General features: G+C 42.8%; 1 protein-coding gene across 1 annotated transcript in view; it reads left to right on the forward strand.

The window, feature by feature from the left end:
* Positions 1-1,443: 1,443 nt before the first annotated feature.
* The window catches only part of LOC130111878 (collagen and calcium-binding EGF domain-containing protein 1-like), a 76,458-nt gene continuing 65,100 nt past the window's right edge, over positions 1,444-12,801 (forward strand). Inside the window, exons 1-2 of the mRNA XM_056279174.1 lie at positions 1,444-1,556; positions 3,441-3,521. Of these exons, the coding sequence (XP_056135149.1) occupies positions 1,444-1,556; positions 3,441-3,521 (194 nt within the window). The remainder of the gene's footprint in view (positions 1,557-3,440; positions 3,522-12,801) is intronic.

A 12,801-nucleotide genomic window follows, 5' to 3' on the forward strand; every position in this document is an offset into this window, starting at 1 on the left:
TGTGCAACGACTTAAAAATAAACTCTCTTGCCTCATTGGGAAGCTTGGGATAATTGTCTTTGCCTTTACGTGTTGCAGAAATGGGCAGTTTCTCCCCCCAGGAATGACAATAGGCTGGTTATGGCCTCGGCCCTCAATGAGAAACACGTTTTGTCTGGTCTCCTTGTGTGCCGATAGACAAACACCAAATAAAGACCGCAACGAACGCAAACCAAGAGAGGAGGCTCAGCTCCGTGGGAACATGGGAGGACGTGGCTTGTGTGGCTGTTAAGCCTGAATTGGAAACTGCTATTTCAACAACTTCCTCTCCCTGTGGTTCTTTAATAATGTTTCTTTATATATATATATATATATATATATTGTAAAAATTTATTTGATTCTAGAGGGAATGTAACCAAACGAGACTCCAGACCAGTTTAATGCAGTGTGGATAGCCGTTAATGTGTGTGCACATGTGAGTGAGTGAGTGAGAAAAGTCATGCACAACATACATACACAAAATGTGTGTGTGTGTGTGTGTGTTGCAGCATGATTCATTTGCGGTGAATAAAACCAGCTGTTTCTATTGAACCCTGGCCAAGGAACCCACCGGGGAAGAATAGACGGTGCAGGAGACCACTGAGTGCAGTGTTACCTCACATTGTCTGGTCATCGACTGACTGCTGGCCTTTGATATCCAGCGAGGGGAAACAATTGGTCAGAGCCGCTCTCAGGCCGTTGAAAATAACCCTGCGGACCTCCGGAGGTTCAACTTCTGATCACCACGGTGTGAACAGCTATGTCACAGAAGGAACGGTGTCGTTTCTTTGAATTTGTTGACGAATGACGTGCACTAATAGAGAGAAACGTGTTTATTGCCTAAAAGAAGAAAACTAATCTTAACTGCAGATTTTAACCCCCTCCCCTCCTTTTTTTGTACTCAAAGACCCCCCCCCCAAAAAAATACACACCACACGTGCATTAAGCTCATTTTCCAAAGCACTCATTGCAGGATGGATGAGTGACGGGGGGGGGGGTACGGTTTAGCGGATTTAAATCGCAATGAAGAACAGCAGTAGGCTAAAGCGATTAAAAAAATTGTAAGGAAAGCAAGTAGACATAGAGAGAAAGATAAATAACAGGGCTGCGAGTTTGCTCCAAAGGAGGACCATGTAGAGGTATTCCGGTGAACGCGCGCGCGCGTATGTGCGTGCGTGTGTGTCTAAAACCGGGCTTTTAAAACTCCATCGGGGATTAGTGCGAACACTCGCTCGCATGGCGGCGGGGACGGCGAGGTGGGGTGGGGGGCGTGTGTGATTGACGTCCGTGGGGCTGTCTGGTGAAGATGCGCCGCTGACAGACCGGGGGTTGGGGGTGGGGGGGAACATACGGAGACTTTAAAAGTGACTTTTGGCGTCTCTAAGCATAAATTACACGGACCATCTCTCGCGGAGCGCACGGGACATGGGGCAACTCCACGGCGCGACACTACTGCCGTTCGGAGCTCTCTTCTCTGTTTTCCTGTGGGAGACGGGGGCCAGCTCGATCAGGACGACGTTTGGAGTGGACACCTCTGGGTAAGCCGAGTCTCGTAACTACAGCTTCAGTCAGGGGGATGTAAGAGGGGAGGACATATCTAAAAGAGAGTGATTCTGAATGAGAAGTTTGGTTGTGATGAAGTCATTAAATTGGACTCATCCCAGCTCTCGACGTGAACTGTCAATCCAACTGAACAAGTCTGTTTCAGCCCAGCTTTTAAAGTGCATACATTCGTTTAACCGTCACTAAGAAAACATTTTTTTTTTAAAAAGTGAAAATCACTAAGGATTGTGTGTCTCTTAAGACGTTAGTTCTTTTATGAGGCGTCTTTGAAGACCTTGTCCAGTCGCATGTGAGTCTGAATAGACACATGGTGGACAGGATCTACACACTGGTTTTGAAGGCAAATATGATTTGTGCTCAGACATAACATGGCAGATAGTATCGAGGTTGTCCAAGAGAGTAGGTCAGGAGGTAAGGAACACGCACGCACATACACATGGCTGAACATCTGCATAAATATAAGGTCAGCTGAGGACTCATCTAATCAGCCCATTTCAATAGGGGAAGTGACGCTGATATATTATCATTTTTTCTTTTTCAACAAATGATGAAATTAAAATGCAAAGTGACTATGATGTGAAAATACATGCAAATCATTTGCATCCCTGTTGACAGTAAAGTCTTTCCTTTTCATTTATTTTCTTTAAAATTTCTTTGCTTTTTTTTTAACTTAGTATTAATTATTTGAGCGAGTGCCAACAGTCCACAGTCAAACTTGCTATGTTTTCAAGCTTTACATTAAATTCGTTGCATTCTGTTTTACTGGGATAATTGCCACTACTGTGACTAATGGCGTCTCTGGTTACATACACATAGTGGATTTACAGTCAGAACAACTCTCTGTACAAATGCCAAAAATACACATACATTATATTAATGGGTTGGCCTGGCTGTAAAATGTACATAACTGAAAACGAACGGGGTGGGGTGGGGTGGGGTGAGATCAAAACTCTTTCCATGTTGTAACAGCCATTCTGCTACAGCTGGTTTCTGCTATGCAGCATGTGGCACCAGTCAGTTACACTGGCAATTGTAGTCAAAAGTCTTACCTTAATCTGAAAGTCAGTCTGGCCTCAGTCAGTTTCGTCAAAGAAGGGGTTAATGTTATGATCTGTTGTCTAGCGGTGGAACATTTTCAAAGTCTAGACTATATGGTTGTGACCATCAAATGCAAAAACCTAAATAAGATCAGATCTGAGTATTGTACTCATTTTCGTTCCCATTACAACACTCATCTGCACGTGTATTGGCATTTGATTGGCATTACCGTATGTTGGCTATGACTGCAAAATTATGCCCCTTAGTCGATACCTGGCCACAAAGACATTTCCCTTTTCTGGCTTCTGGCATCGCTGTACCGAGAAAACCCAATGATACCAGAATCAGAGATTTGAGGCTAACATATTAAACAGGGGACATGAATTCAAAACAGTGCACTGACCTCCCTTTTTGAGATGAGCAAGCAAATAGATTAATGTCCCATTATTATTTATAGAACTGTAATTATTCAATATTTATCTTTATTGCTCACATTTATCTTTAAATGTGCAACAAGCCATATCTACCACTTATACACATTAATAAATATACAGTATTTCCTTGCTAGAGGGTGTTGAAGTACAAGAACAGAAAAGTAGACTTTTGACCACAAGGTTGCTGGTTCAAATTCCTGGACAAGCCTGAAAAATACAGGCAGGAAAATTACTGAAAAATGCCTCCTTGTCACATAACTACTACCCTGATGCCCCTGCGCAAGGCATGTAACCCTATCGCCCGGTTTGCTTAATGTGATGGAGAAAACAGTAAATAAAGGTAGGGATGCTCACATTTGTTGCCCCTGCTCTCGCCTCCTTTTCCAGGAAAGCGTGCCCGGAAAACAGGATCTTAACAGTGGAGTATTCCTGTGTCAGAGCTGGGGGGAAGAACAGCACCTGTTTCAGGTAGGACGGGGGCTATCTTCCAAATAATTATCCCTTTACAACAGCGCTTCCTAAATCACTATGGGTTGACTATGGATTCTCATCAAAGGGAGTCACTACTGACCTTTCTCTGTTTCAATGCGCCACAGCAAAACTAATTATGAACAACTACGTTTTGCCTTTACATTTTGGACACTACCTGGTTAATTCAGACTTGAGCCATATCCTTTTAGCCTCTGGATTACGGCTCAATCTCTGTCCATTTGTAAAATGACAGCTCTGACGCTGCTGATGAAATCCTAAGGAATTCTGGCTATTGAAATTCTGGGAACAATGTTTCTCAACATTGTGCAGTTTTAAAATTACACTGTCTGGTCACCACAGGAGGGGTGCCACATAAATCATTTGTTTATTCATGTATCATGTTTGATATTTCAGATGTTTGATAAGAATTGGGAGAATGATGTCTCTCACAACTTAGATTCCCCATTTTTCAAACGATTTGCACAAGGGAACACTATGCTGTTCATTTGTTGGTTTGCGTGTTTACCTTCCATGTGTAATTCAGATGCCACTGATTGGATTTTAGTAAAAATTTGGGGAATGGTGCAATACTCAATTGCATAAAAGCATTTTAAGAATCAGGTTTGGTCTGAAGAGCTGAATATTGTTGTGTTGTTATGCTATGTTAAGTACACCGAGAGAGTCATGAAACCGGAGTCAAATACCATGTGGGTGTAAACCTACATGGCCAATAAACATGATTCTGACTCTGAGGTTTATAGCCCAAGGCCATATCATTTTATGTGTACTATGTGTCCTGGATACATGGATAAATGCATCTGGATTCCAGGGTTTCCAAAAATGAACCTGGTTGGCTCTGGAGGGGCGGCACAGTGGTGCAGTGGTTAGTGCGGTCGCTTCACAGCAAGAAGGTCTTGGGTTCGAGCCCTGGGGTAGTCCAACCTTGGGGGTCGTCCTCTGTGTGGAGTCTGAATGTTTTCCCCATGTTTGCGTGGGTTTTCTCCGGGTGCTCCGGTTTCCTCCCACAGTCCAAAGACATGTAGGTCAGGTTAATCGGCCATACTAAATTGTCCCTAGGTGTGTGTGTGTGGGTGGGCCCTGTGATGGCCTGGCGGCCTGTCCAGGGTGTCTCCCCGCCTGCTGCCCAATGACTGCTGGGATAGGCTCCAGCATCCCCGTGACCCTGAGAGCAGGATAAGCGGTTTGGATAATGGATGGATGGATGGCTCTGGAGGGGGAGGGTTATAATTATAGGTAGAACACAAGTTAACAAATGTGATAACAATACATCTCTCACACTGCAAGTCTGAATGAAATTTTGTGCACATATCCAGCTATCTTTGCTGTCTACGTTTGCTTTCTGACAATACACGGCATTGTTTTCTACATTAGGCTTATGGGACTTTATCGATGCCACCTCCATGTAGTGTCTCTCTAACCAATAAGCCATTCTGCCACCAAATTTCCAAAAACCTTTAAAAAAGACAGGAAAAGATAACTTGAACTTGAATGGTCTCACATTTTTGGTCTTGGGTAGCATGGGAACTAGATTAATTTGCAAATGCTAATTAGTCTGGCTCCTCTCATTTCATTTTCGATTTCCAATTGGATAGACCTACAACTAATCAGAGTAACAAAATGTGTGATGTAGCTCTTAAACTTTTTCCAAATCTTGTCAAAAGTATGGCAAACACATCTTTCTTATCAACAAAAGCTTTAAGTGCAGTTGTTTGTTATTCTTCTAGAGAAATTTTACCGTCCAGTTCGTTTAATACTATCGCGATAGTGGATTCAACAGACCATTCCACCAGCCAGCCAACGGCGCTCCTCTATAAGTCAGCGTTATTATTTTTTCCACCTGGATTCCGGGAAAACCCGCCCCAACTCTATCTCTGATTTGCTAACCCTATCCCTAACCCCACCCTAACCCTAACCAACCTAATCAATGGGGGCAACGAGTACTAGCCAATCAGAGGCAGAGTTCTCGGAATGCGGATCGGAAAAAAAACAAGGCTGCGCATCAAACCTGCCCCATATTGGATAAATGGTTGTGATTGGCCCGACTCGGGCCAGGTCGGCTGGAACTCTGTCTGAACAGGAGGGTGGCCAGATGTATATGCCAGAGCAAATGTAAAACATGAGCTCACAGATTCGTCTGGTTCCCAGGCTAGGTCTTGGACTACAAACAGCTTACCCCCCCCTTTTTACAGGCAGTAGAACGTCTTAAACTCAAAATCACTGACCCTGTGCTTATTTGAGATTTTATATTTGCATTTGAATGATGTTGGGGATATGAGCTGAGTCACTTACAGTAACAGTAGATTAAAGCTAGAATCCTGCAGATTTACATCCACACAAATGTCCTTTTTGAAACATTCTTTCACTAGTGAATTAAGACAGTAGCTTATCCACGAATATCCAATACGTTTTAAAGATACCTACTAACGTAATGATTATAAAATGTTGTTCTGTGCCGCCCATATGCAGTTGCTACACTAGGGGTCTTCCTATATCGTTTCACCACTGCTGCCGCTGCAACATCAACAGCCTAAACCCCACTCAGGTTCACCCATGTTTCATTGTTAAGGAGTGAGGAGGGTGGTGACCCGAAAGCACTGGCAACTCAGTTTCATTTTGAATGAATCTCCGGGATTTGGATTTGTCACTAACAGGTAGATATAACCCTTGGTGTCATTAACTCAAACAAAAATCCCAATCTTCAGGATTTATTGTGTAGCCGGTAGGCCAAGAAAGTCGGTTGACTTGGTAGTCTATTGACTTGCTGGTAATATCTTTAGGCACTTGTTGAGTCCTGGTCAATTTGTTTGGATTCTGTTGCGATGTCCTCAACAAGCTAGGCAAGTAGCTTACTCCTCAAACCTCCATAATTGTATTTTTAAATCACAATTTTGTCTTACTTTCATAGTTTTTGCCATCATGTATATTGGTTATGGTATTGTTTGACTCATTGACTTCACTTTGGAGATCTTAGACATGGGACCACTGCTGGACTCGGCTTTACAACAGTATCTTACAGAGCAACAGGACATGAGTGCAAGAAATGTTTCAACAAGTCCAATTCAACCCAGTTATTTGGAAGTGAAAATGAAAGTGCAAGTTAAAAAGTCATTATCTGGGATGTCCAACATTATCAACAATGACCCATGGGCAACAATAGTCCATTACATTGCCGAGCTACTGCCTGGTTCAGCTTGCCTGAACTATTGTATTACTTGGAGTAAGCAGTAGTAACCTTAGAATAACTACCTGTACAGTGCAACTGGGAAGTCATAGATACTGGGAAACTGTAGATAATAGGAAATCATATAGACAGTCTAACAGAGGCACAAAATTCCTTTTTTTTGTTTTGTTGAAAAGACAGGTTTAAGGCTTGTTTTCCGATGCCTTGTAAGACACTGCTGTAACATTATGCCTCGTCCTGTGTCCAAAATCTCCAAAGTGAAGCCGGTGAATAAAGTTAAATCATAACTGATATGCATGAAGGCAATAACTATGAAAATAAGACACAGGTTGTAAAAAAAAAGAAAAAAAAGAAAAAGGAATTATCCTCTAATTTTCTCTTTTCAAACACAGCCAGTTGTGTGAAATGAAGTGCAGGCGCAAAGGGGCTCTTTCAACAGACCCAACAATTTTTCCTGCAACCCTTGAACGATTTTGTAAGACAGAAAAATACTTGGAAAACAAAACATATCAATGCTATGATGAACTATTGAAAAGGTTTTTCATGCACTTCAGTTGAGAAATTTTGAGTAGACAAGAAGAAAAAAATTGGAAACAAGGGATGTGATTAAAGAAGTGTGAGGGGGGTGAAAAGTATTTTCTTGAATAAATAGGTGTCTTATTTCTCTGTGTGTGTGCATACCACACCAGCACTTATTTCAGAGTCTCAGTCTCCAGGGGCCAAAATTCATAAAACTGTTCTGCAACTTGTTCTTAGTTTCCATCAGACATCAAAAGCGTTTAACAAAAAAAACAGGTATGAAATGATAAATGACTTTTTTGTAGCATTCATACCTATATAATTGAAAATGACTAGGGATTTTTTTTATTTATCATAGAAAATTGATTTTGTCATCTGGATGACTTTGGAGTGAATTCCAACTTTGTCTTAGGCTTGGTCACGGCGTAAGATGATCCTTTTATAAATGATGAGGCTCCAGGTCTGGTTTGAGGCTAGAGGAACTGATCTGTTCTCCATCAAGATTAGCGTAGGAAGAGTCTCTTTGTCTCGTTCGATTCCCGATTCGACAAAAAAACGTGTCAGTGGAGGCGGGTGGAGAAGATGGAGTTGTGGTGGAAGTGGTGCTTAGTCCTCTCCACTTTTCTCAGGCTTGTTGTACATGAACCTGAGTTTATTTAGACCGCATCAAAATAGCCTTTGTAAATACGTTTTACCTTTTTGCTTTAACCCCAATTAGGGGGCCTTTTACGAAAAGAATTTGCATGTCAGTTTGGTGTACCGCACAATACGCGGATGTGACTGACAACTTACCCGACACTATCTGAATTGTCCCGAGGTAGTAACCTCCTTCATCTGAGTAAGGTATAACAAACAAAGCAATTACATATAAGTATTTGACCCAGGTCTGGTTTAGCGTGTGGATAGCGTCAGGCTGCTAAAGCTAGTTTTAGTGACAGTTTTGCTTGCAAATGCCTCTGCTCAGACCAACCGGCTAACCTTAGCACCTTACCCAGAGCTCTGCAGAATCCTGGCATGCTTTTGGTTTTCCCATCACTCCCAGCTCTTATTTTTCCCATATCTTTACCCAAAACTTCTTTCTCATACACAAATATTCTAAGAAATGAGTAATATTTACACAGTTTTGGTCCAAAGTGATGCATTTACAATTTAAAAACAGATAGCTAAATATATATATATGGGTGATTTCTGTAACACAACAGTAAAAACAAGTTATTATATTTTTCAAAGCAAATTCTGCAACATGAGTCTCTGGCTGGCAAAACACAAGTAAAAACAGGGTCAACCAAAATATTGAAGCATTTCAGAAAGGGATTTTCCCTCTGAAAATGGATAGATGGAATTTCAGCAATTAACTCCTCACTTTTCCCATCTTTTATCTTGGACACAGAGGCTGTGGACCCTCAAACTTGAAAACTTTGAATCAAGGCTTCCTGTACTGTGACATGCCTTTAGAGTTATCCTGGCTAAGTGCATCAGCTGAATTCCTTGAAATGAAAATCTAATGTCTGTGCTTCTCATGGGGGAACCACCACAGAAGGGTTTGCGGTGTCGGTCAGAACCCACGCAGCCCTCGCCATCAAAACAAAGAGCCAGCCAACTAGCCACAGGTCTCTGTCCCAGTTTGATAGTCGTTTTCTCGACAATGATGGTAAATCAACCCAATTTCTATTGTTCTCCTCGCCCCCCCCCTTTCACTCTTTTTCTCACTCTGTCTCTCTGTGTCTTTCTCTCTTTGTCTGCTTTGGAGGTCATATTTGAATAGTGCCAAGCCAAACATTTATAGGATTCTGAGTGATTTTCGTGCATGTGTTTATGTGCATGTGGTGGCGGTGATTTGTGTGTGTGTGTGTCTACATGCATATGGGCATGCTTTCATGTCTGTGTGTATGTGTTTGTGTGTGTCTGATTGTGCTTATGTATCCGTTTGTTTGAGAGTTGACTCAAACAGTGGATTCTCTCAGCTGGCAACAAAAGTAGGTTTGGGATGATCGGAGTTCACTTACTGCCTCTCTGCCCTCCCAAAACACTCAGTTTGTGGGGAGGCCAGCTCTGATGGATTTCATAGGCTCGATAAACCAATAAACCATCCTTTTTTTCTGATTTGGCATGTTGCTCTGGTTTTCATACTCTTCACGGTTGATTGCTCTCATGCACAAAAACAGCACGCTATTTTTATTAAGTTTGGGCACATCACCATATCCTATAGCACTGTCACAGAGCCGCTGTGGTAGCAAATGGAAGCAACAGATGATTAAATGACTATCTTTTGGGCTATATTGGATTTTTTTTTTTTAGGTTCTGTTTTAAACGTTATCATGGAAGGTAATGCAACATTTATCATCTGCTAATGACTGCCTGCATCTTTTCACAGAAACCTAGCAAGTTGCAGAAGAGTTGGCCCATCTGCCTGGTAGATGTAGAGTTGCTAAATCCGTATCTGGAACAGGCAGCATTATACACGGCTGGAATCCCCCAGAGAAATTTTATATAACCCCAGTGACAGTGTTGGAGGAAAATACAATATTGTAACAGTGATGGAGGGGTGAAAGAGAGATAGAAGGCCAAGTAAAAATGGGTTTAAGAGCCGGTTTCATCGTCTGTGCATGCTCATGATTCTTTATCATGCAGTCGTGTGTGGACAGATGGTGAGGCTGCATGCTCCGAGGGGAAGCCAAGTCCCAGTGATGAGACAGTCCCTTCACATTCTCCCCATCTCACTTATCCTCAGTCTCTCTTGCCCTCCCTTTGACTCTGTCTCTCCCACCCTACTCCTTCTCCTTGACTCTTTATTTTTCTCTCTCTTGCTTGCTTCTTCTCTTTGTCTGACACACACACAGGCACAAACACACTCACACAGGCACACACATATTTGCCCATAACATTGCAGAGCAGAGTGTATGGTTCGGTATAGATGCTGACCTGGGATGTAGTATGTGAGAGCAGGGTGACAGGGTGAAGAGAACAGAGAGCTTGCCCTCCATGTTTCATAACTTTGCCTCCAGAAATACCTCAGGGCTGAGTCACAAAAACAATGGTTGTTGAATTTGCATCTCAAAAATGTCTCTCTGCTTGGCTCCCTGATATGATCATTATGCTGGCAGCCTTCAGACAGTTTTGCTTTTCAGATTCGGTGTTTACGTTTCTTGCCATCTGAAAAAAGGCCACAGGTTACTCTGAACTGATATGAACTTCATCCCTACCTACCAGTGCATACACACCCAAACACACACAGCCAAAAACGCTGAAACACGCACAAATGCCCTTTACATATAAACCTAACTCTGCCAATCCAAGAAATATTAACATTAATTTGAATAAGTTAGTGTTAAACTTCAGACATCGGCCTGTTGCTGGTGCTTACGAGGGACATGCTACCATCTTGTAGGAGGGCAAAATGCTTGTAAGTCATCTTCAAATACTTTCTGACAGTCCCTAATCCTCTCAGAAATAACAAGTCCAACCCCCCCCCCCCGCCCCCCACCTCGTGTGTCTACGAGCAGCATTTTAAGTGTTCATTACTGAAACTGACTGAGCTCCAGGCCTGGATTCTGTCTTGACTCTACGGCGTCTTTCTTTTCAGTTGGACTCACCCTCTCTGTTTCGCTCCAGTGACACAAGCCAGACGTCTGTCTAGTAGCCTCATGTCTGGGTTGAGGTCAGTTCAGATTCAATTTATAATCGCATTCAATTATTCAGAGTGTTGTATGATGAAAGATAGACGTGTTTACAGTACAGTATCCATCGTCAGGGTTAGAGCCAGGAGGAGTGCCATGACAGTGAGGGCGTCAGAGATCAGTGGAGGTCAGCTGGATTTTCTGTCTGATCTAGCTTTTTGGCAAATGCTTACTTATTTTCTTTTTTGGATTTCTTCCTCTTTTATCTCCCCAACTGTACATGGCCAACTACCCCACATTTCTGAGTTATCCCGGTTGCTGCGCCACCCCGTCTGCCGATCCGGGGAGAGCTGTAGACTACCACATGCTTCCTGCGATACATGTGGAGTCGTCAGCTGCTTCTTTTCACCTGACAGTGAGGGGTTTCGCCAGGGGGCCATAGCACGTGGGAGGATCACATTATTCTCCTCAGTTCCCCCTCCCCCTTGTACAGGCGCCCCGACCGACTAGAGAAGGCACCAGCGCAGCAACCAGGACGCATACCCACATCCGGCTTCCCACCCGCAGACATGGCCAATTGTGTCTGTAGGGACGCCCGACCAAGCCGGAGGTAACATTGGGATTCAAACCGGGGATCTCCATGTTGGTAGGCAACGCAATAGACCGCCACACCACCCGGATGCCAAATGCTTACTTTTCACCTCAAATCTAATTCTATCTATTTCCATTTACTTTTTATACAATTAAATCTGGCTTTTAATTCCTGTTTATATATGTATAAAACCATATCTGATAATTCAAGGATTACAGGGGTGTCTGTGCTACCTGTTTTTATTTCACCACCGTCTTTATCTGGCAATGCCACACAAAGGACATAATAATTGTTTGTGCATTTAAATGCTTTGGGTTTATGACTCTGATTTTTTACTATTGGTTGTTCATAGTAGTTGTGAAGGGTTTGAGGCCTATTTTACTGTTGTGCTGACAGCAAGTGATTTGAAATAAAATCTCCAACTAAGTGAATGAATCACGTGTTTCTTCAACAGTTGATCACACAGCCTTCATCGTCATCATCAAATATTGCTTAGATATGTTCATTATGAATGCTGTGTAAAATTACAACTCATGCAATTTTCCATAGGGTGTTGTATTTTTCTCAGTTTTTCCAGATCCTATCCACAGACTTTGTGCTCCTGCTCAAACTGTACCGTATTCCCCCTCCTGGGACAGGGGTTCCCCTGAATGTAGAAGAAGGGGGCAGTCCGGAGCCTCGTGGTTCCTCTGGGAGAGCAGGGTATGTGGAGTTGCACAGTAGCAGCTAAAGTTGTGAAAACACACTGAGCTTGATGACAAAGAGGCTGGGACCTACAAGGTGAATGACAACTCCCCTCACAGGCAGTAAGTAGTCTTACAGATGAACTGACTGGCTGGTTAGCCGACTGACTAAAAAAACTGACTGACTGGCTGGTTAACTCACTGGCCACCAAGCTGGCCTACTGATTGAACAACTGACTGTCTGAATCTATGAAATCCTGATTGATTGACTGGCTGACTGACTAGCTGACCAACTCCCTGAACTGCAGCTTGGACCTAAGTACTACCATGCCTTGTATCTGAGGGTCAGTGCCATCGTGTGTGTGTGTGTGTGTGTATGTGTTTAGGATGAAGAACAGGGAGACTGTCTTTGCTGTTGAAGAAGTTTTATGCTGTGATGAAGATTAATGTAAAACATGTCGTCCTTGTGCACACTCATTAACAGCACTCTGCAGCATAGAGAGCTCTCTCTCTCTCAATTCTTCTCTTTTATTTGTATCCTACTAAATTCACTGCATTAGTTTTAGCTCCATCCATCCATCCATCTATCTATCTATCTATCTATCTATCTATCTATCTATCTAGTGTATATATAGAAATGTACAGCGAGCAGAGTGCGGGAGAT

This window comes from Lampris incognitus, chromosome 4 (genome assembly GCF_029633865.1).
Source record: "Lampris incognitus isolate fLamInc1 chromosome 4, fLamInc1.hap2, whole genome shotgun sequence".
In the NCBI taxonomy this organism is placed as follows: domain Eukaryota; kingdom Metazoa; phylum Chordata; class Actinopteri; order Lampriformes; family Lampridae; genus Lampris; species Lampris incognitus.